The sequence below is a fragment of the Anomaloglossus baeobatrachus genome, chromosome 3 (genome assembly GCF_048569485.1).
Source record: "Anomaloglossus baeobatrachus isolate aAnoBae1 chromosome 3, aAnoBae1.hap1, whole genome shotgun sequence".
NCBI classification, from domain to species: Eukaryota; Metazoa; Chordata; class Amphibia; order Anura; family Aromobatidae; genus Anomaloglossus; species Anomaloglossus baeobatrachus.
In genome coordinates, this window is record NC_134355.1 from 384027457 (window position 1) to 384051876 (window position 24420).

At 45.5% G+C, this 24420-nt stretch overlaps 1 protein-coding gene across 6 annotated transcripts in view; it reads left to right on the forward strand.

Moving 5' to 3' along the window:
* Positions 1–24420, forward strand: part of FILIP1 (filamin A interacting protein 1) — a 255619-nt gene that overhangs the window by 120392 nt on the left and 110807 nt on the right. The window contains exon 1 of one of the 6 annotated variants that reach the window (XM_075340193.1): positions 11807–11893. The exons of the other annotated variants lie outside the window; for them this stretch is intronic. Coding sequence (XP_075196308.1) covers positions 11870–11893 — 24 coding nt within the window. The 5' untranslated portion in view covers positions 11807–11869. Of the gene's footprint in view, positions 1–11806; positions 11894–24420 lie in introns of those variants that run through there. 6 annotated transcript variants of the gene reach the window in all.

Consider the following 24420-nt stretch of genomic DNA (forward strand, 5'->3'; position numbering starts at 1 on the left):
GTGGAATAGGCCTATGTCTTTCCTTAATGGGAGGATGACTGCCTGTGGGTATGTGATGTTGCACCCCTTTGATCCTACCAAAATCTAGTGGGTTCTTACTAAAGACCTGCTCGTATTCCTGCACGACCCTGTAAACCCCATGTTTCTGGTAGTCGGGTGTAGAGTCAGTCCCCACGTGTAGTTTCTGGAACCAATCCTCTAACTGCTTTTGGGAGGTCTCGCCCTCTTTTGAGTCAGCTTGTGTCAGGGGACCTACAGGTGTTATGGCGTCATCTGAGCATGTAAACAGTTTGGCTATGGTAGCGTACCTTGGTAGTCTGGCTTCCTCCTCCCCACAGTTCAACACTCGTACAGGCACTCGTCCCTTGTGTACATCAACTACCCCCCTGGCTGTCAGAATCATGGGCCAGTGGTCTGAATGAGTGGGCTCTAGTACAGCCTGGTAATCTTGTCCTCTGAGACCTACCGCTGCTCTACACCACATCATCATTTCACTCCGTGGGGGTATCACAATGGGGTTTGCATCCATCACCCGTACACTACCAATCTCACCGCCAGTCTGTTTTACCTGTTGCTTCCTCAGAATGATTCGGATCTCCTTTTGCAAGGCTCTTTGCGAACTGCCCTCAGCACCTTCAACAATCTGGTGAAGCAACAACAACACTTCCCCTAGGCAATTTTCTATGACATTAGTGCCTAAAATCATTTGCGGGTTCCTTTCTCTAATATCAGTGTCCACAACAATCAGTCCTTGTCCCTTCATTTCCTGCCTTCCCACCTTTATGGTTACCTCTTTGACCCCGATCTGGTCTATAGGTTGTCCGTTGGCAGCATAGATGGTGAGGGAGGGGTCCGGTGGTCGGAGATCGTCGTCCGACCAAAACCTCCGATAAAGGACATACGGGATCGTGGTGACCTGAGAGCCGGTGTCCAATAATGCCGGGGTAGGGATCCCGTCCAGGACGATGGACAGGACAGGACGTCCACCCACGTACTGATCACAGCAGCGACTTGGGCCTGATCTTCTTAATCCTGAGGACTGGCCCCCGGCCCCAGGTTTGGCTCGTTTAAAGGACAGGCCCTTGCATAGTGTCCTGCCTCCTGGCAACGACGACAGATGGGTTGTCCAGATGAGTCATAGCGATCACTGCTCCTGCCTCGGGTTGGGGGACCTCTTCTCCTCCGCATCCAAGGGACGTCCTCTGGGTTGTCAGCTAGCAGGATCCGATGAGGGACTTTGGTCTCTGAGGGCAACTGCATTGCTTTCAGGATTTGTGCGACGTCCTTAGTGAGCTGTTGCACCTGGGAGGATAGCGTACTTATGGTCTCTGCTGGCGTGTTGAGTCCTTTTGCAGTTACCAGGGCCTGCGAGGAGGATTCCGCTCCTGCAGCCGTGGAACTGGCAGGCCATGCTGGTGCGACGGGGTCTGTGTCCACAGGAGGTTGGAGTGCTTTCACTGCCCTGTCTTTCAGAATGGCAAAGTCCACGTCAGGGTGTTCCAGGGACCACAGCTTCATCTGCTTCCCATCCTCAGGAGAGCGCAGGCCCCGCAAGAATTGTTCCTTCATCATCCGGTTTCCTTCCTGATCACTGACAGGGTCCACCAGCTTGAGAGCCCGTAGTGCAGCCTGCAGCCTGAGGGCATAGGCTCTTATGCTATCTTGGGGCTTCTGCCGGCAGTTATAGAAGTCCGTCCTCAGCTCTCCCTCGGTGCGGTGTTCAAAAGCAGCTGCTAGTTTGGCAAAGATGGTCTCAACAGAGCTCCGGTCATCATTGGTCCAGGACTCAGCCTCCAATTCTGCTGCTTCAGTCAATTGTCCCAGCACCACAGCGGCCCTCTGCTTACCAGTCATCGCGTGCATGTCTAGCAGGGTGTTGATCTTCTTCTTAAACCCGGTCAGCGTGTCTATTTTACCGGCGTATTGGGGCAGCCATTGCGCTCCTGGGACATACAGTAAGGAAACTGGCATTATGGGGGAGACTTCGGCCGGCGCGGCTGCGACCGCGGCACCGGCACCAGGCGCTGCTGCGTCCAGCGCGACGGGGGCTGGCATCGCTTGGGCTGCGTCGCCCTGACCAGGGGCATTACCTCCTGCAGCGTCCATTTTTCTTCAGAAATCCCCGCGCTCCCTCTCCACTTCCGGGGTCAGTACGCTCTCCGAATTGTGGGGATTCTGGGGCGGCCACACCTCTTCGTGGGCGGTGCTCTTCTCCCTCGCGCGGGCTGCAGCGCGCGCTTTTGAAGATGGCAATATGGCGGCGGTTCAATTTTTGCGGTCGGACCTCTGAGGCACACGGTCACCTGTCTGAACAGGTCTAGTCCTTATCCTGTTCGTGACGCCAGAAGTTGTGAAGCCCCGCTAGTATGTGTCGGTGCAGTACCTTCAGGGACTCCACGTGGATGGAACAGTCTGGTCACAGGTAGGGAACCTTCTTTTAGGATTGTCGTGACGCCACTCTCAGTATTGCGGTCAGCGGGGACCGCCACTGCAGATTAAGGGATGCCTGGGGCTGATGGTGGGTGCAGTCAGTATATTAGCCCCCTGAGAGTGAGGCAAGCCCCAGGCCCCGGTGTATGTGTGTGGGACCACAGGTCGCAGAATGACTCAAACACAGTCCAAGAAGTCTTTCAACGTGTTTACTCACTGTTTGGAGGTCACGGTGAGATGCCCGGGCGACACTGTGATAACCAGGTTGAACCAGGAATTCCAGGAGGCCGTTCTGAGGGTAGCTGTCCACTCGCCTTCCTTGCACTCTTTCTGTTTTAGGAGGATCCTTTGCTTGAAGCGTGGTAGGACCCCTCCAGGGAAGCTGTTACCACCCTGCTCCCCTCTCTCTGGCTCGTCTGCCGGCAGCGTGGCCTTGGTGGGATGGCTTCTGGCCCTGTCCCCTTATGGGCCTGGTGATTGCTGCTTGGCTCAAGCTCTGTGTAGTCGTGGTGAGGGCATGAAGTACCCCCCCCCCACCTGTAGGTTAAGCAGCTCTGGATGATCTGCTGCCTGTACTGGGGACCTAGTTCCCCTTGTGTGCTCGGATACCGGGATCTCCGTACTCAGCCACCCTTCTCTCTGGATGATTTTCAGGCCGACCCACGGTACTCCTTTCTCCCCCGCTTTCAGCTACTGCACTCCTCAGGACCTGTCTGACACGAGAGCTCCTCTGCTCCCTTCCACACACTTCAACTTCTTCCTCTCGACTCCCCTCTTCCTCTCTCTCTCTGCCCTGCTTCCTAGCAACCAGCCCCTGAACACACCCCTAGCTGGGAATTGAAAGTTAACCCCTTCTGGCTACCCAAGGGTCCCCTCTGGTGATGTGGGAGGCCTGATCACTATATGTTTGTGTGTGCACCTCATCCTGGCCTTTGGAGATTACCTGGAAGCATTGTTCCCGCATGGGTGCAATACTCTGTGGTGCCTGACCAGGTCAGGGGCGCCACACTTACATGCTCTGTATGTAAGCAGAATTTGTGAGAAATTGTATGGTTTTGGCATTTGCTGGTAACTGCTGTGATAGATTTGTGGATAGTCCCAATTCAGAATGGTTTTATGGGGCTCATAATTGTCCCTGGTTATGGCCCTGTTTTAGGTAATTAAAGACAAAATATGTTAATTTAGTAATGAAGGATATGCAGTATATCCATTCTGCTATATTTTGGCTTCCATAAAGGTCCATGTTAAAAGGAAGTTCTAATATACTTACCAACAGTCCTGATTTATCTTGGACAGTCCTATGAACTAAACCTCAAAGGAATGGGGCTTTGCAAACCATGCCCACAAGTAGCTGCTTTAGTGGTGCTGCTAGGTGTGTAAAGGCCCAGTCACACTAAACAACTTAGTAGCGATCCCAACAACAATACAACCTGATAGGGATCGCTGGTAAGTTGCTATGAGGTCGCTGGTGAGATGTCACACTAAGCAACGCTCCAGCGATCCCACCAGCAACCTGACCTGGTAGGGATCGCTGGAGCGTCGCTACACGTGGAAGCATGCTGCGCTTGGTAACTAAGGTAAATATCGGGTAACCAACCCAATATTTACCTTGGTTACCAGCGCACACCGCTTAGCGCTGGCTCCCTGCACACCTAGCCACAGTAGACATCGGGTTAATTACCCAATGTGTACTCTGCTACGTGTGCAGGCAGCAGGGAGCCGACTTCTGCGGACGCTGGTAACCACGGCAAACATCGGGTAACCAAGAAGCCCTTCCCTTGGTTACCCGATATTTACCTTCGTTACCAGTGTCCGCCGCTCTCACACTGCCAGTGCCTGCTCCCTGTTCCCTGCATTCCTAGCCACAGTACACATCGGGTTAATTACCCGATGTGTACTCCAGCTACGTGTGCAGGGAGCAGGGAGCCGGCACTGACAGCTGAGAGCGGCAGACGCTGGCAATGAAGGTAAATATCGGGTAACCAAGGAAAGGGCTTCTTGGTTACCCAATATTTACATTGGTTACCAGCGTCTGCAGAAGCCGGCTCCCTGCTCACTGCACATTTAGCTGTTGCTCTGTCGCTGTCACACACAGCAATGTGGGCTTCACAGCGGGACAGCAACAACTAAAAAATGGCCCAGGACATTCAGCAACAACCAGCGACCTCACAGCAGGGGCCAGGTTGTTGCTGGATGTCACACACAGCAACATCGCTAGCAAGTTGTGCCTCAGCAGCGATGTTGCTAGCGATGTTGCTTAGTGTGACAGTACTTTTAGGGGTGTTCCTGGGGTGGGATTTATATGCTAAGAAAGTCGAGTTGTAGATTTTGGTATTTAGTTAGGAGGCTACTTCAGTGAACACTTACTATTCACACAGATATTGTTTCCTCAGACATTGTAGCTTTTACTAGTATCATGTCCTCATGGCAGCATTTTATCTTAGGTTATTGAATAAAACATATTTCTCCATAGCGAAAATATGAAGAGAGACTACATGAAGAATTTGTTCTTTTGTACTGGTTTCACCATATGGCCTCTGATGAATAAAAATGTGTAAAGTGAAGAAAGAGGCCAAGATTATGAAGTGAAGGTGCGTAAAGTAATCCTGGAGACTTATGAGCACGTGAAGCAGATAAAACATGTCAGAGATAAGAGATCTATGAAGTACTCACTTCCCAAGGAAATAAATCTACAATTTTGGACTTAGAAAGTGTCTTTAAATTATATGAAATAATTTCGTAGGCATTTATATGGCTGTATGGTGCATTATGAAATGTAGATGTAAATACCCTATGCTAATACAAAGCCATTGTATAATAATAACAACAACAATACTCAGCTCAGTGATTGTGGGCTATAGATTTCAAAATTATGACATAGAGGAATCTAGGGAAGATGTAGAAAGTTGTGTGTGTGTGTGTGTGTGTGTGTGTATATATATATTTATATATATATATATATATATATATGCGAGTATATATATATATATATATATATATATATATAGTAAGGGAAATAAGTATATACACTGCCCATTCTGCAGGTTTTCCCACCTGCACAGAATGGAGGGGTCCGTCATTTTTGTTGCAGGTACACTTAAACTGTGACAGACAGAATTCCCCCAAAACTCCAGAAAATCTCATTGCATTATTTTTAAATAATTAATTTTATTTTTATTGCATTAAATAAGTATTTGATACAATAGAAGTAAAGAACTTAATGTTTGCTACAGAAACCTTTGTTTGCAATTAGAGAGGTCAGACATTTCCTGTAGTCCATGACCAAGTTTGCACACACTGCAGCAGGGATTTTGGTCCACTCCTCCATACAGATCTTCTGCAGGTCTTTCAGGTTTTGGACTGTGGCTGGGCATTATTGAGTTTCAGTTCCCTCCAAAGATTTTCTATTGGACACAGATCCGGAAACTGGCTAAGCCACTCCAGGACCTTGAAATGCTTCTTACTCCTTAGTTGCCCTGGCTGTGTGTTTTGGCTCATTGTCATGCTGGAAGACCCAGCCACAACCCAGCTTCGATGCTCTTACTGAGGGAAGGAGCTTGTGGGCCAAAATCTCATGATACATGCCCCCATCCATCCTCCATTCAATACGGTGCAGTCGTCCTATCCCCTACCCCCACAATATTATATTTCCACTGCCATGCATCACATTTGGGACGATGTTCTTAAGGTTGTAATCTATGACATCTAAAGCCAGCTTTACACCTTGCAATTAAGCATACAGTATGGTATGCGATCGTGCCCGCCCCCATCGTATGTGCGACACGGTCAATTTGTTGAATGTGTCGCACAAACAAATAACCCCCTGTCACACGTACTTACCCGTCCATACGACCTCGCTGTGGGTGGTGAACATCCACTTCCTGGAGTGGGAGGGACGTTCGGCGTCACATCGACGTCACGCTGCAGCCGGCCAATAGAAGCGGAGGGGCGGAGATGAGCGGGACGTAAAAATCTGAAAGTCATTTTTACAAAGTTCCAGGTACGATTTAAGCAAAATACCCTCTCCTGGGCACAAAAGGTATAATAGAACAAGAAATACTAAATAAATAGTTCTTAACCCCTTCACGACATAGGAGGTAACGGTACGTCCTAAATCATGGAGGGGTGATCACCCACGCCTATTAACCCCTTAAATCGCTCTGTCAAAGTGCGATTTAAAGCACCACAGTGGGGAGCGCTCCTTTTCCCGCCGTCATTATTTTTACAACAGCAAACATGGGGAATGCAGAGGTATTTTCCAAGTAATGGACAACCCCTTTATCTTTCTGGGTGTAATATGAAAAATTTGAAAAAGTTCACGGGGTGTTAATACTTTTTATAGGCACTGTATATACAACGCTTGGAGTGGTGCTGATCCAGGAGGTATTGTTTTTACTTATGTTATTAAAGAGAATCTTTCATCAAATTGTTTGTTAAATTGGACACAGGATGTAATGATGGCTGCAGAGCAGAACACTTTTTTTTCTTATTTCAACTCTCTATTGTTGAGATATTAGCAATCAAAGTATTTGGCACCTAATGAGTTAACTTTTTCTTTAAGTCCAAGGGGTGTTGTCAGACAGTTTTCACTGGGGAGTATGTACTTTTCCCCCTTGTTTGATACTGGCAGAATCATAAGCAGGCAGCAACTCCACAGAAAAATATCACTCTCCTCCATGGCTTAGAGCAGGGTTCTCAGTGTGTGAGACATATAATGACAGACAGCCCTGATCTCTTGGTCTAATCTAATGTATGAGTTGGTGTTGGGGGGATAGTCAATGCAGCTGTGTTTAGCTGTGTCACATTATAAACCCTTCTATCAGCTCTTCAGATTACTGAGTGTGAGATGTAATGATAGCCCTGATCTCACTGTACAGCAATTACAAGTTGAGCATAGCAGACTTAAGTGGGATACTGACACTTTGAGCTCTCATTCCTGGACTGGCTTTGTGAAAGAAGGGCAGCACAGCAGAGATGACAGTGCTACGAGAGGAGGAGAGCTGACAGAATGGTTTGCAATGTGACGCAGGAGAGGAGATTTGTCTGTCTAAAGGCCCCATTACATGTGTCGATTTATCGTGCGATTGTCGCATGTACGATCGCACCCGCCCCCATCATTTGTGCGTCACGGGCAATTTGTTGCCCGTGTCACACAGTCAGTAACCCTGTCACATGTACTTACCTTCTGAACGACCTCGCTGTGGGCGGCGAACATCCTCTTCCTGAAGGGGGAGGGACGTTCGGCGTCACAGCGACGTCACACAGCGGCCGACCAATAGAAGTGGAGGGGCGGAGATGAGCAGGACGTAAAAATCCCGCCCACCTCCTTTCTTCCTCATTGCCGGCGGGATGCAGGTAATCTGTGTTCGTCGTTCCCGAGGTGTCACACGGAGCGATGTGTGCTGCCTCAGGGACGACGAACAACCTGCATCCAGGAATGTGACCGATATTTTGAAAATGAACGACGTGTCAACGAGCAACGATAAGGTGAGTATTTTTGCTCGTTAACAGTCGCTCGTAGCTGTCACACATTACGATATGTCAAACGATGCCGGATGTGCGTCACGGAATCTGTGACCCCGACGACATATCGCATGATATATCTTAGCGTGTAACGGGGCCTTAAGACATCTCACACACTGAAATATCTGCTCTACAATATGGTGGGGTGTGGTCTTCTATTTCTCCCTTGTTGTTGCTGCTTATGATTGGTCAGTATCATCCCTCAGTTAAAACTCTGATAACACCCACTTGACTTGGACTTATAAAACGTCGGCTCATTAAATAAATCCTGTTAAATACTTTGATTGACTATATCTCCGCAACTGAGAGGTATAATTTAAGAAAAAAAAAAGTTTTATTCCGCTCTGCAGCCACTTTTCCATCCAGTGTCTGGTTAAACATGAAATATTTGGTGAAAGGTCTTCTTTTAGCACACTGGGGGCTTTCAAACGGGTAGTATAATGGTGGACAACTCCTTTATGTCAATTTAAAAGCCACAGTCACTATTTTTTATGCCATCGAATTGAAATAGACAGCTCGAGACTAGGCGCACAAATGCGACACATTTCACTGCATAGTCCCAGACAATGTCAGGATTGTCTGAATAATGAGGTCAACGTAGAGTAATGAAGTCACTATAGTATAGTGGTTAACTGGTAACCTATTAAACTTTAGCCAGCCTTTCAGATCAATGAGCTGATCATTATTCAGCATCAGTAGGGTCAGGGCACATTAATATGTATAATGACTGTAGAAAGGAATGGTTCTGACATGGAAGAAAGAGCTCCTTTTATTACAGAAACAGACTGCAGACATTCCAATATGTGTATATTAATGACTTGCAGAATCAAGCATGTATAGTGCCCCGGCGATATAATATACAGTAGTCTATAATGCTTTAGTCCCAGGACTCTTTATACAAGTCATTCATAGAAATAAAAACTACTTTCACGTTTTCATCAGTCGGCTGGGTCTGATTTTCAGCCATTTTCAATCCATGTGTCTCTTTTCACTATCAGTATGGAATCCATTTTTATTGCAAGTAAAAAACAGTGTTTCTGTTCCAATTTTTTATTATTTATTTTTTTATGACCACAAAAGCACCACTCAAATACATCTAAAATGTATTTCTTGTTGTATAACAATGTTTATTTACCGGACACATTTTTTTACAGGGGACCAAGAACAGCGATTTGGATTGACAGTAGCATTTTTATTTTGTATTTTTTACCTTTTATTTTGTATTTATTGATTTATCTGTATTTTTTTGTTTTGGTTTTTTTTTTCATTTATTTTACACAGTTTTTCCACAATAAGGCCATAAAATAACTTTCAATATTGAAATATTTTTATTTTCATCTTCTTTCCCTTGTAACTGGGTTTGGTATATTAGCCCCAGTTACATGGGAAATGCAGCCTTACTGCAAATGCATCGCTTGTTTAGGACTGCGTGTACAGTGATCAAGACAACACAGGCAGTAATAAACAGTCTGTACCTTCTCTATGGGGATCTGTGAACTCTCAGCTATACGATCGTGTATAACAGAACTTCTATATAGTGACATTTTAGAACATTACTACAGAGTGGGAGCAGAACAAAGTCTATGTGTCATCCAGAAGTGATTATACAAAAAAAAAAACATATATCATAGGGATGACACCTGGATAATGTCTGTGTGCTGTCTTACAACTAAGACTGAGGGGCGGCCCGAAACGCGTCAGCAGAATATCCACTAGCCTGTTGTTGTGTTCTTAATAGAAAAGAAATAACGTGAGTCTATGATGATTTTTTACCATTTTTATTTCCTTAAACTTTGTTTTTACATGGACCATTTAGTCTAACTCCTGTTTTTGATCTTCAAATTGGATGAAAATCAGAGATGTCTTGGGTTTTTCTTGCAGACAATTGGTCCCAAAACAGGGAAGTGAACAGCATAATAGAGTACAATGGTTCCGTGTTCTATTTGTGAAAAACTGTGATGGACCACGTACTGTACATACAATACGGTCATGGACAATTAATGAGCTAGTTAGCACAAGTGATTTTCACACACAATTGCATCATACATATTACATTCTTTGGTTTTGTGGCGAGACTATTTCATTGTCAGATATCTCCTGTGCGCCGAGTTAACAAAGGACCCAGTCACTTCAGCAATTTGTGGATGTGACTGGATTGAGAAATCACATATTCGTGTGAACTTGGTGAAACATAGTAAATATAATCAGTAGCGTACTACTACTCCTCTTAAAGTTTACTTCTGACATCTCAAGCACTGAGGATCCTTGAGGACTTAGTGATGTAATTATGTGCCATATGTGTCACGGGTACCAGATGGGACTTTACATGCTGTGACATCGCTCAAGCGATCTCATTGGGGTCACGGAATTTGTGATGCACATTTGTGATGCACAAGCGCTTTAGCGATGTCTTTGCGTGTGACACCTATGAGCGATTTTGAATTGTCGCAAAAACGGTCAAAAATCGCTCATCGGTGACATGCCCCCCTATTCTCGAATATCGCTGCTGCTCGGTGTACGAAGTAGTTCGTCGCTCCTGCGACAGCACACATCGCTATGTGTGACACCGCAGCAACGAGGAACCTCACCTTACCTGCGGCCGGCCGCAATGAGGAAGGAAGAAGGTGGGCGGGATGTTACGTCCTGCTCCGCTCCGCCCCTCCGCTTCTATTGGGCGGCAGTTCGGTGACGCTGCTGTGACGTCGCTGTGACACTGAACGAACTGCCCACTTAGAAAGGAGGCGGTTTGCCGGTCACAGCGACGTCGCAGAGCAGGTATGTGTGTGTGACGCTGCTGTAGCGATAATGTTCGCTATGGCAGTGATCACACGATATTGCATGTGCGATGGGGGCGGGTGCTTTAGCGCTCAACATCGCTAGCAATTGATAGCGATGTCGTAGCGTGTAAAGCGGCCTTTAGACACTTAAGCTGACTCTCATACTGTGGACACTGCGCTGTCCCTGAGCTCAGAGGTAAGCTTGATGGTAGTGAGGTCTGAGTCACCAGCGTCTCCCTAACTCCAGTCCAATCCCTGATGTAACTTCCCTCCCCCACCTGCACCCAAGGGATGAGCTGGGACCATAAACACGAACCCCACAACTAAAACGAACAGGGGAAAAAACAAAAAACTCGTACACCTGGCAATCACACATAAAGGAGCGACTAAATGTGCACAGGGGAAACCAACATATAAGGGGGAAGTAAACAGACAACTGGGAAACTTCCGCACTGAACAATAAACACACCACAGACTGCTGCAGTCGGCACCAATGCTGCAGCCAACACAGCAAGAGTAGAGACATCTCCTCCAGGTCCTTACACCTCCTGGCCAAGCTTCCATATCAATGAAAATAACCGGCACTCTCTGCTGGAAGCAGAGGGTTTATATAGGACATTGGAGTAGTCCCAAACCGGAAACACCTGACCAGGAGTGAGAAGCTGCTGGAAAGCAAACTGACATTAACCCTCTCCTCCCCAAATGAAAGGGAATCCATTTAATCAGCAGAGTCCCACAAGATAAAGTGAGAATGTGACCCAGAACCTGTCAAAAAACTCTGCAACAAAGAGATGACCATGACAATATACCAAGGAACAACCCCACCACTGGCAACATGGAAAAGTTTATATTAATTACTTTTTGTTGTTTTTTATTTGGAAGCTACTTAAGTCAGGGTGAGGAAAATATATGAAAACCACTTAGTAAAAAGCACTATCTCCACGCGTGAATATTTACATAGCTGCAGTTGTATGAGGAACCACAATAGGAATCATTACCGGCCACAACTCCATGAAGAGCACATTATGTATCAGTAGTGACTGAGACCCAGCACATGGGAGGAAGTCTGGAGAATAGAGGGAGTGTACAAGTCAGCAGAGGAGTGCAGAAAGCGAAAGCATATCCAGTCTAGAGGATGAATGAGGGCAGCAAGGTGGGCACTGGTAAGTCGCAAACAGCTCTGCTACATCATGCTTGTTCTGTATATGTTTATCCTGCTCGCAAACATCCCTGGAAGGGAAGGGATTAACAATGTAAGATACAAAGTTCAGACTGCTCTGTCCATGACAGGACAATTAAAATGAATAAGTATTTCCTGAAAATAGAAAATGCCTGCAGCTTAGCATTTCACTTCACCGACTGATGAAAAATATTCAGCCTATAAAGTCAACAAGTTTCTTGCATGAGAAGACTTTTCGTTGCACTCATTTTAGGTCTCAGTTACTCGGCCAGTAGACTTTTTGCTCCTCTAGTTTAACGTATCCTTTATAGTTATAATTCATAGTTCAATGTACTTTTGAGTTTCAGTTACGACTGTACGTAGAGTGGTAATGTTTCATTATTCATAGTACTTTTTAGATGTTAATTAGTTATTTTTATTTTAATTTTGCACTATTATATATATATATATAAAATTGCCTGATGAAGAGACCTGAGTAGTCTCGAGAGCTTGCTATTATTACCATCTTTTCAGTTAGCCATTAAAAGGTATCAACCACTGAGGACTCTCAGTTCTTTTAAACAATTTTTTTATCTATACTGGCTAACACGGTACACGATATATTTTACTTTTATATATATATATATATATATATATATATATAAATAAATATTATACAGTATATAAATATAGTATATATGACAGTATTACATCAAAATTATTGCTTCTCCTCTGCCAAGTCCACTTTTCCAAATAGCTGGAGTTATCTTCCTCATTTACATAAAGATAAAAATGCTTGGAAAAAAAAATGCACACGAAAACACATGTAAAGAACACAAATAACCTATGTGAAGCCCGTTATTCTGTTTGGAGGGCTATGTGGGGCCCATTATTCTGTTTGGAGGGCTATGTGGGGCCTATTATTCTGTACATAGGGCTATGTGGGGCCCATTAATCTCTATGGAGGATTATGTGGAGCACATTATTCTGTATGGAGGGTTATGTGGGGCCCATTATTCTGTATGGAGGGCTATGTGGGGCCCATTATTCTGTATGAAGGATTATGTGGGGCCCATTATTCTGTATGGAGAGCTAGGTGGGGCCCTTTATTCTGTATGGAAGGCTGTGTGGGGCCCATTATTCTGTATGAAGGACTATGTGGGGCCCATTATTCTGTATGGAGGACTATGTGGGGCCCATTATTCTGTATGAAGGACTATGTGGGGCCCATTATTCTGTATGGAAAGCTAGGTGGGGCCCTTTATTCTGTATGGAGGGCTATGTGGGGCCCATTATTCTGTATGGAGGGCTATGTGGGGAACATTATTCTGTATGGAGGGCTATTTGGGGAACATTATTCTGTATGGAGGGCTATATGGAGCCTGTTATTCTGTATGGAGGGCTATGTGGGGCCCATTATTCTGTATCGAGGGCTATATGGGGCCCATTATTCTGTATGGAGGGCTATGTGGGGCCCATTATTCTGTATGTTGGGCTATATGGGGCCCATTATTCTGTACAGAGGGCTATGTGGGGCCCATTATTCTGTATGGAGGGCTATGTGGGGCCCATTATTCTGTATGGAGGGCTATAATGAGCCTGTTATTCTGTATGGAGGGCTATGTGGGGCCCATTATTATGTATGGAGGGCTATGTGGGGCACATTATTCTGTATGGAGGACTATGTGGGGCACATTATTCTGTATGGAGGACTGTGTAAAATCCATTATTTTGTATGGAGGCCTACTGTATTTTTCGGACTATAAGATGCAAAGGACCATAAGACACACCCTGGTTTTAGAGGAAGAAAATAGGAAAATAACATTTTAAGCAAAAAATGTGGTCATGACACACTGTTATGGGGCGAGGATCTGCTGCTGACACTGTTATGGGGGTAATGTCCCCAAATTCCCTACTAAGGTACCCCATCCTGGTAATGATCCTCCTGCCTTGTATATTATCCCCATCCTTCTATATATGTCCTCCATCACATAAAAACATAAACGTTGAGGCTATGTGTGACGCTGCGTTTTTTGCCGCGCTTTTTGGGTGCAGTTTTGGTCTCAAAACTGCATGAATTTCCTTCCCCAGCAAAGTCTATGAGATTTCATTTTTGCTGTTTGCACATTAGGCTCATAACATATTCACTCCTTTCCTGCTCACCGGTGGCTGTCATTGGTTGCAGGCAGACCTGCCCTCACGCTGAGTGACAGCTGTCTGACTACAGCCAATCACAGACGCCGGTGGCGGGTCTATATCGTACAGTAAATTAAATAAATAATTTTAAAAAAAAAACGACGTGCGGTTCCCGCCAATTTTGATTACCAGCCAAGATAAAGTCTCACAGCTGGGGGCTGGTATTCTCAGGCTGGGGAGACCCATGTTATTGGGAGCCCCATGAGCCTAAAAATATCAGCCAGCAGCCGTCCAGAATTCCTGCATCCATTCTGGTGCTGGTGGCAATCGAGGTAATAAGGAGTTAATGGCAGCAGCCTATAGCTGCCCCTAAATCCTAGCTTAGTGATAAAAGACACCTATGAGACACCCTCCCCATCACTAAACTGTAAATGAAAGTAAATAGACACAAAGACCGAAAAATCCTTTATTTGAAATAAAACACAAAAAGCCCCCTCTTTCACCACTTTATTAATCACTAAAATACCCCTCCAGGTCTGACGTAATGCACACGAGGTCCCACAACGCATCCAGCACTGCTACATCTGACAATCACTGAGAGCGGCTATAGAGCACGACCACTCTCTGTGAGGGTCAGGTCGCAAGTGAAGTGAGCCACGTGGGATCAGCAGGGACTTCAGCTGTCACCGCACATCACATGACTGAAGCCAACTCTGATCCCGTGCTCACTTCAGCTGCGGCCTGATATGACAAGTGTAGGACTCCCGCTGTATACTCACTTTTCCTCACTCCACGCAGTATCGCTTGCCTTCTTGTCTGTGCCAGCAGCAGCGTTGCTGACCTGTGTGGAGCCGTGCGCACAGCAATGACGTCATCGCTGTGTGCAACGCTCTCCACACACATCAGCGGGCAGGCAGACAGGAAGACATCGCGATGCTGCAGGGATCGGTGGCCGGTGAGTATTCTTATTCACTGCCCTCCGCGCTGATGATGATGCTCGGGGCAGTGAATATAGCCAGACATGATCACTCCAGGCTGTAGTTGCCAGGGATGATCACGCGGGCTGGCTGTTTATTATGCGCGCAAATGTAAGGGGTAGTCAGACCCCTGGTAGTGAAGGAGCGGTTTTTCCCCCCTGAAAACGCCACAGTAGTATGGTGGCAAATTGTAAATGTTGATGGTAAAATGTTACCTGTCATAAACTGTTTCCCCACTAGGTGCCAGTGTAGAGCAGTGGTTCCCCTGGTAACAGTGGCAGGGAAGGAAGGGGCAGGGCAGCCTAGGTGGGGAAGGAAGGGTTCTGAATGCAGAGTCCAGTGTGCAGTGAGATGTGAGAGGCGAGCAAGCTCGGTCTGAGGTGACGGGGCAGAGTGTGGGAGTGAGACAAGCCAGTCAGCCTAAGTGAGTACTCTTGGCTAGAAAGCAGAGGAAACCCATGAGAAACGGTGGAAGAGTCGGGACTAGTCCGGAGCCGGTGGTGTGTACTAGAGTGGAGTGCAGCTATCAGGGGGATAACAAGTGGCCCCTGCAGGCGAAGGTTAGTGCCCTGACAAAGAAGTGGAGAGGTGAGAACTTATCCAGAGCCGGTAGTGTGTGCTGGATCTGCCCTACAGTAAATCCGGGTTAGAGCGCAGCTACTAGGGGGTTAACGTATGTCCCCTGCAGGCAAAGGAAAGTGCCCGTAGAGAAAAAGGAAACCGTTTTCGTAGAAAAGGACTTGTAACTTGTAACGTACTACAGTAAGCCTGCTGCAAACAAAAAGATGGAAGCTTTGTTTAATAAATCGGTGTTTGGTTTACCCGCTGCCTGCAATTGTCTCTTTCCTGAAAGTGAAGAAGGAGCTGGAGAGCACAGAAAGAACGCTGTTATGAATGGGCCCCATGCATCCACACTCTGCCCCAACAACACACCTGTTTTGCAAGTGACGGCCGGGCCGGGGTTCAGCCTGCGGCCCACAAGGCGAGGGGACCCGACTACACCCCCTGAGGCGCCCCCTGCCCCCGTTACACATACACCACAGTGGATATGAAAAGAGATAATGAGCGAGCCCACGTGGTCATGGTAGGCGCTGCTACAGCCTGCTCCTACCTCTGATGACCCGCTGCACCACCACCACACCCCCCTTCCCTGCAGCCATCGGACTATAAGACGCACTCCCCACTTTCCCCCAAAATTTTGGGGTAAAAAAGTGCGTCTTATAGTCGTATATTGGGCACATAATACTATACGGAAGACTATGTGATGCCCATTATTCTGTACCAAGGACTATGTGGGGACTATGTGATGCCCATTACTCAGTATGGAGGGCTATGTGGAGCGCATTATTCTGTATGGAGGACTATATGGGGTGCATTATTTTGTATGGAGGACTATGTGATGTGCATTATTCTGTATGGAGCTCTATGTGATGGCCATTATTCTGTATGGAGGACTATGTAGGGTGCATTATTCTGTATGGAGGACTATGTAGGGTGCATTATTCTGTATGTAGGGCTATGTAGGGCTTGCGACTAGGTTGGGCCATTCATTTGTCCAAGTTTTTATTTTTGGCCCACTGTGTATTTGAGTTTGACATTTCTAGTTTAGATGCTTGGATTTTTACACTTGGTCCTCAAAGACTGCCAAAGGATAGTCATTGAAAAAAATGAATAATATAGATACTCTATTGTAAATGAACATTTCTGTCCTTGCACCCCAACCAAACAGCTGAATAACTGAAACTAATTTTATTTGTAATTATGAGGCATTGAAAAAACTGGTGTAGACAAAAGTGATTTTCTTGTTTGTGTTAAAAGGAATCTGTCACCAGGTTTCTGTTCCCTGAAAGCAGCTTAATGAAAAGGGCAGAGATCCTTAAAGGGAACCTGTCATCAGAAATTTAGCTATAAAGCTAAAAGTTCCCCCCTCTGCAGCTCCTGGGCTGCATTCTAGGAAGCTTCCTATAGTTTTTGTGGCACCTTTTATACCAAAATAAACACTTTGTAAACTGGTACCTTTTCGTATGCAAATTTCTAAAATCTTCCATGGGGGCGGGCTGCCTGGGGTCCGTTGCTGTTCCTCCTGCAGATTTACGCCGCCCCCGAACGCTGAATTTCAAAGCTCAGGACGCCGCCCCTGGGTGCCCGTGGTCCCGCGCATGCCCTGCTCCACTGTAGCGGTGCCGTGCACTGTGTGCACGTGTGACCGCTGGTGACGCTTTGCGCGGGCACGAGATTATGGGTGGCGCTGTGAGTATCATCAGTAAGTGCCGCCCATAACCTCATGACCGCACTTTCCCCTATTACTCCAGCGTTATGCGCAAGCGCTCGCTGGCCTGATGAGCAGACGTCCCCTCCTTCCCATCCATTTCCTGCTGCTGAGCAGGATGGGAAGGAGGTGACGTCCGGTCATCAGGCCAGCGAGCGCTTGCGCATAACGCTGGAGTAATAGGGGAAAGTGCGGTCACGAGGTTATGGGCGGCACTTACTGATGATACTCACAGCGCCGCCCATAATCTCGTGCCCGCGCAAAGCGTCACCAGCGGTCACACGTGCACGGCACCGCTACAGTGGAACAGCGCATGCGCGGGACCACGGGCACCCAGGGGCGGCGTCCTGAGCTTTGAAATTCAGTGTTCGGGGGCGGCGTAAATCTGCAGGAGGAACAGCAACGGACCCCAGGCAGCCCGCCCCCATGGAAGATTTAAGAAATTTGCATAAGAAAAGGTACAAGTTTACAAAGTGTTTATTTTGGTATAAAAGGTGCCACAAAAACTGTAGGAAGCTTCCTAGAATGCAACCCAGGAGCTGCAGAGGGGGAAACTTTTAGCTTTATAGCTAAATTTCTGATGACAGGTTCCCTTTAATGTAGCAATATGACACTTACTGAGCTGCTTACTGTAGCTTTGATAAAATCACTGTTATATCTGCTGCAGATCTGGTAGTTACCTGATTCTTGTATAACTCCTCCCACACCACTGATGAGCAGCTTTTTGCTCATGTAGTGTCCACAGAAAGGTGACAATCAATGGTGGGGGTGGGTTATAAAGAGCTCATGAATATGTATGACTATGTGGCAGCATGTTTACTGGTCATCTAATGATTATTTGGTCCAAATAAAACAGTGATTTTATCAAAACTAGAGCAAGCAGCTCAGTAAGTGACACATTCCTGGAATCAGGGACTCTGCCGCTACATTATGTTGTCATCAGAAAATGGCTGATTTTTAACCCCCTTTACCCACCGATGATTTTTCGTTTATCATTTTTATCTTTTCCTCCCTTTCTTTCTAGAGCCATAACTTTTTTATTTTTCCATCCATATAGCCATATGAGGGCTTGTTTTTGCGTGACAAATTGTACTTTTGAATGACATCATTCATTCTGCCACACAGTGTAATAGAAAACAGGAAAAAAATCCAAGTGCAGTAAAATTGCAAAAAAAAGTGCAATTCCACAATTGTTTGTTTTGTTGTTTTTTTTTTAATTTACCATGTTAACTATATGGTAAAACTGACATGTCAGTATGATTCCCCAGGTCAGTACAAGTTTGTAGATAAATATAGTTTTTAAGTTTATTAGTGAAAAAAATCAGAAATTTGTAAAAAAAAAAAAAAAAAAAGATTGCGCTTTTGTCGCCATTTTCCAAGACCTGAGTGTTCTCATTTTTCGGGATCTAGGATTCAGTGATGGCTTATTTTTTGGCTTATTTTTTGCACCTTGAGCTGGAGTTTTTAATTATACGATTTTTGGCTAGAAGTGATGTTTTGATTGCCGGTTATTGCATTTTAATGCAATGTTGCAGTGACCAAAAACGTAATTCTGGCGTTTTTATTTTTTCCCTTGCTTTGCCCTTTACCAATCAAATGAATTGATTTTATATTATGATATATATTTCATAACTTGGCGATACCAAATATATGTATTTTTTTGTTTTATTTTCAATGGGGTAAGAGGTAGGAAATTGAACTTTTGTGGGGGGTTTTTAATTTTTTTTCAGATTTTTAAAAACCTTTTTTTTTTTTTTACTTTTTATTGATTTTACTAGTTTTCCTAGGGAACTTGAAGCTGATACAGTACAATCTGTTTTGCTGATCAGAGCAGTGTTCCAGCCTCTGAACAGCAGAAATGCTGATCTCCTGTGTGTGCCAGCGCTTCATCATAACAGCTATAGGGGTCATCAGCTGATCCACCACTGTCATGACTACCCATCAGTGCCCCATGATCATCTCAGGGGGTCGCCAATGGTGGCAGGAACAGCATGCTCCCCATCAGAGCATGTTAAATCCTGCTGTCAGAGATTGACAGTGGGATTTAACTAGTTAACAGACATGGGTGGATCTCTGATCCACCTGAGCCTGTTAGTCGCACATGTCAGCTGATCAGATCAGCCAACAAGTACAGAGAAAACAGACATGGCCTTGGACATACAGGTGCATCCAAGGTTGTGGAGGAGTTAAACCAGTTTTTTTTTTTCCCGTTAAATTTATTTTTTTTATATTTTTTTCAAATCACTAAATTTTGCAATTTTTACCTTAAACACTAGGTCTAGCATTTAACTCCTACTCAAAACATAATAATAATAATTTTATTCATTTATATAGCGCTATTAATTCCACAGCGCTTTACATACATTGGCAGCACTGTCCCCATTGGGGCTCACAATCTAGAGTCCCTATCTGTATGTCTTTGGAGTGTGGGAGGAAACCGGAGTACTCAGAGGAAACCCACGCAAACACGGGGAGAACATGCAAACTCCTGCAGATGTTGTCCTTGGTGGGATTTGAACCAAGGACCCCAACACTGCAAGGCTGCAGTGCTAACCACTGAGCCACCGTGCGCCATGGACGTTTGCAGCAATAGATTGGCTCAGACCTTATCGTATAGAATTGTTACTTGAGCAGGTTGTATTTTGAGCAAAGGTCATTGTGAATGAGGGGGGAGGTGGGAGTGAGCTGTAACATTACTATTATTATTTATTTATTTATAAAGCACCATTGATTCCATGGTGCTGTGCATGAGAATCACCATTACAGAATGGTGGATCCTGTGTTACCTACTGTATAAAGAGGTTTTAATCTTTCATTTCATTTTCACAATTTTTTTTCGACAGACAGACCGACAGACAGACAGACAGACACAGATATTTTCCATATCACTATATATCTATCTAATATAGCAACCTAAGCAATTGGCCATTTTCTTATTACGCATTTGCCTTAAAGGGAAATGTTCGGTGGAATCAAACTTCCTAAGCCATCTATATGGTCATGCAAGTCATAGAAACTAGAATAAATTGGTACCTTGATACTTGCAATCCGATCTTAAAATGTAAATGAGCTGTTAAGATCTTTGGACCAGTCACAGATCTCCCTGAGAATCTGCCTCCGAAGGTTATATTAAAAGGATGGAGACATTACCAGTGTGAGACATGTAATGACTGACTGCTCTCCTGATCTCACTGCAGAGCTGAGATGTCCCATTACAAACACATCTGCATTGTAGTTTTTTCACAGTGCTGTCAGTTATGCTCTCCTCCGACTCAATGTTATGAGATCAGTGCTGTGCTAGTTGTAAACAAATGTCAGCTGACAGCATTGTGAGAGGAGAGCTGCAGATGTGTTTGTAATGAGACAAAGTTCAGCTCTGCTGCACTGTCAGTTAAGTGAGGAATTAGGTTAAATGTGTGAACAGAGCTTTAGTTTCAGAAGCTTCAGAAACTCCTTCACTGACATACAGTGTAGATAATATTTTATTCTGTGTAGATTTATTATTCAGTTTTAGTTTTTTTAGAGTTCTTTTACGACATTTGCCAAGGACCTAAGTACATGGCAGACAATTCTCCATTCTTTTTTGGACAATGGATGCAAAGTTAACAGGAAATGACTGCATTAGCAGGATAATAACAAGTGTTATTCTCAGAAGTGAATTTGCTGTGAATGATTTTGGGTTTAATTGCAATCTCCATTAATGATTTAAGAATACTATATGCCGTATTAACTGAAACCTTTCATTTTCTGAGATGTTCCATTTATCCATTGTCTAAGGAAGTTTTTAGCAAACCTGACTTTAACAGTATGTTCATAAAGAGAGAATACACCACAGATTTCCCACTGTGGATTTTAGAGTGGAAAATCCACTGTGTACAATTACAGTGTAAACATTGTAAATGATGCGGATGCTGTGAAGAAAATCTACAGTGTAAATCGAACGGTACTGTGGAATTATCAGTCCATACTGCTGATATCAACAATGCAAGGTGTAAAATATGCAGCATTTCTGCAACAAATTCTACAACACTTTTTTGCCATTGTGGATTTTGTTGCTGATTTTCTGCTGCAAAACTCCACTGAGGATACGCCATGTGTTAACATACCCGAATTACATGAACAGATCAATAAAGGGGTGGTTTACCCATGTTCATTATTGGCCTCATCGATACTATGTTGAGAAACAATGTTTCTCTCAAATACCTTGCGTTGCCAATAGTACCTGTGAGCGGCACTATTGTGCTCCACTCACCCCCTTTGCGTGACCTCTGGGATCCGGTGATGTCACGTCAACTGACTCAGGATCCAGTCTCCCTGAGTGACGGGGCTGTGGGTGGCATGTCACAGCCCAGCATCACAGCCCATCATCTCAGTCCATCATCTCCCTGCTCCATCCTCCATCACCGCAGAGCACCACAAGCAGGAGTGAGGCTGGGCTGCGATGAGCGGTGAAACGCCACCCACAGCCCAGTGATTCACGGAGACTGGGGCTGACCGCCGTGATGTCAGGTGAGCAGAAAGTTGACGTGACATCACCGGATCCCTGAGGTCACGGAGCCCGGGGGTCAGGCGATGGGGAAGAACGGTCCACAATAGCACCGCTCACAGGCAGTATTGGCAACACAAAGTATTTGAGAGAAACATTGTTTCTCAACACAATATCAATGTGGCCAATAATGAATATGGGTGAACCACTTCTTTAATTTATGATATCCCTAATGGTGATTTCAATCATTTCACTAAATTAACACTGAATTGTGTTAAAGATATCTTCCCACCAAATTATGCAGATTTTGGTAGTAAATCCTGCAGATTTTTCTATACTCCATTTATAATTTAACCAAACTGGGACCAATTTCTATTGTGAAGATCAACAGAAATAATTTTCAAAGAATACGTAGATATAAAACCTCCTCACTGGTTTTGGATCCCAGTCTATATTTCAGTAGATGCTTCTTCTTTCATTGTGAACAGTGGAGTCACGTTTACGCTTTACTTGCACCATTCTCTCATTGAGTATCTCACACATTCAACCACTAAGCAAAGGATGAGTTTCGAACAACAATATATTGTTCCATATCAACCAGGCCTACACACCTTTAATTCTTTGTTTTCTATAAATCAATAGTAGAATCAAAGTTAAGACACTTTGTAATGTATCTTATTAGAGAAAAATGCTTTTTATCCCCACTTATCAGTCACTACTTCTCACTTTGCACTGACCATTTGTTCTCAAAAACTACTCAACTTTGTCTACAGATCTGACTTCACTGAAGGATAAAATTACACCTATAAAAGCTGGAAGAAGGTCACCATAAAACTCCTTGAGGGGAGTGTGACGGGGGGTGTACAAGAGAGCAAAGGATGGACGAGGCCGAGGAAAGATCCAACAGGTTTATTAACAGGAATACAGGAACAGCACACGATTAGTCCACATAAAACAGATTCGGGGGCCCTTCCCGACAATCCTCGGACCGGATAACAAAGCAATCGTCCTTACAGTAGTCCAAAGAGTTCCACACAATCCCACGGGCCGCCACACAGGCCTAGCTCCGTCCGTGTCCACAGCCACCCAGGCTGGGGCTCCTGCTCTCTTCAAGTTTCAGCTCACTCTGAAGTTACAAAAAGGGAAATGCATTGTCTGTGCTGCTTGACCAGCCCACCATGTTTGTTCAGGGGGTAGGGGTCACACATCCTATCATCAATGGTTTGGTCCATCACAGGGCTCCAATATGTCTGCCAGCCACAGTAGATGAAGGGATCCCCTGCTGTAAAGAACAATGACTATTCCTTCACTGGCCAATGCAATTACAGATTAGATACACAACTCTGGAAAGAAGAGGACAGGCTATTTACATAATCACATTAGATGCCAAGACTACAATTGTATGAGAGAGACACATTGAGACCAGTAGCTCCCCCAAGAAAATACATGAATTACAACTAATACAACCAGGGAAATATACATATCATGACATAGTATCACAGCATATACAGTGAGAGGGTAAATTACATCTTCACAATCCCTCCCCCTCCCAACTTGTGTACGTACTAGGGACCTCTACAGGTCACTGGTTAAGTACACACAGGCAGAGCGTTACTTACATGTGGCTTCATGCAGCCACGAATTGGCATCGTAGCTCTCCCACATCATTGCCCAGGAGAACAGCTGCAGGCAGACCACCCATCACCCCAACCACACATCGCCTGACCCCAAAACCAAAGTTCAGATCCACAGTGGCTGTGGGAATAGTCCTCCATTGTCCACCAGCCAGTTCAATAACAATCCCAGGTCCTCTATGGATTGCCTCAGGCCGAACCACTCGGGGATCAGCCAGTGTGAGGAAAGCACCCGAGTCACAAAATCCAACAAGTCTCTGTCCATCCAGCACAACCTCCTGCAAGTGCTTACCTCGATGAGCAGAAGTCGTCATAACTGCGGGTCGCACCCCGTAAACTCCTGGTGGTGCAACATGGGGGGCTGAGTCACTAGGCCAGTCCTCACATAACGGTGCCACATCTTCCTCCATGGCACTGGGCTGTAAATAATTAACAATCCAATTGGGTGCAGGATCAGTCCTCATTTGAACAGCTGGGCAGGAGACTTGCCGATGCCCTGGCTGTCCACATTGATAGCATCTGAGCTGGGTCTCCCTCCATCCAAGGCGTCCGCTTGGGTAAGGGGTAGGGGAACTTGGAGGCCGGCTCCCACCTGAAGGTGCTGTAGGGGTTTGAGGATGATTCCTCCATGGCCTGGCTGGGCATGAGGCCTGCAAATGCCCGGGATGCCTACAAACATAACACCTGCGCTCTGTTACTTCCTCTCCCCGGCGTATTCCAGAAAGTGCAGTAGAAGCAACTGGAGGCACATTAACACGGGTATCAACATGTGGTGGCTTAGAGGAACGGGGAACAATGGGGACAGAATAACTGGGGGCATCCGGTGTTGTGGAGCTGTTAGGCGTCTCTCCATCCTCCAACAGAACCCTCTACTGAGGCTTGATGGTGAGCGCCTCATCAGCGAGAGCAGCAGCTTCCTCCACTGTCGCTGGTTTTCTCTCACGCACCCATTCCCGGATCTCAGCGGGGCACTGGGCAAAGAATTGTTCTTTTAGGATGACCTGCAGGAAGGTCTCCCAAGATAAGGCC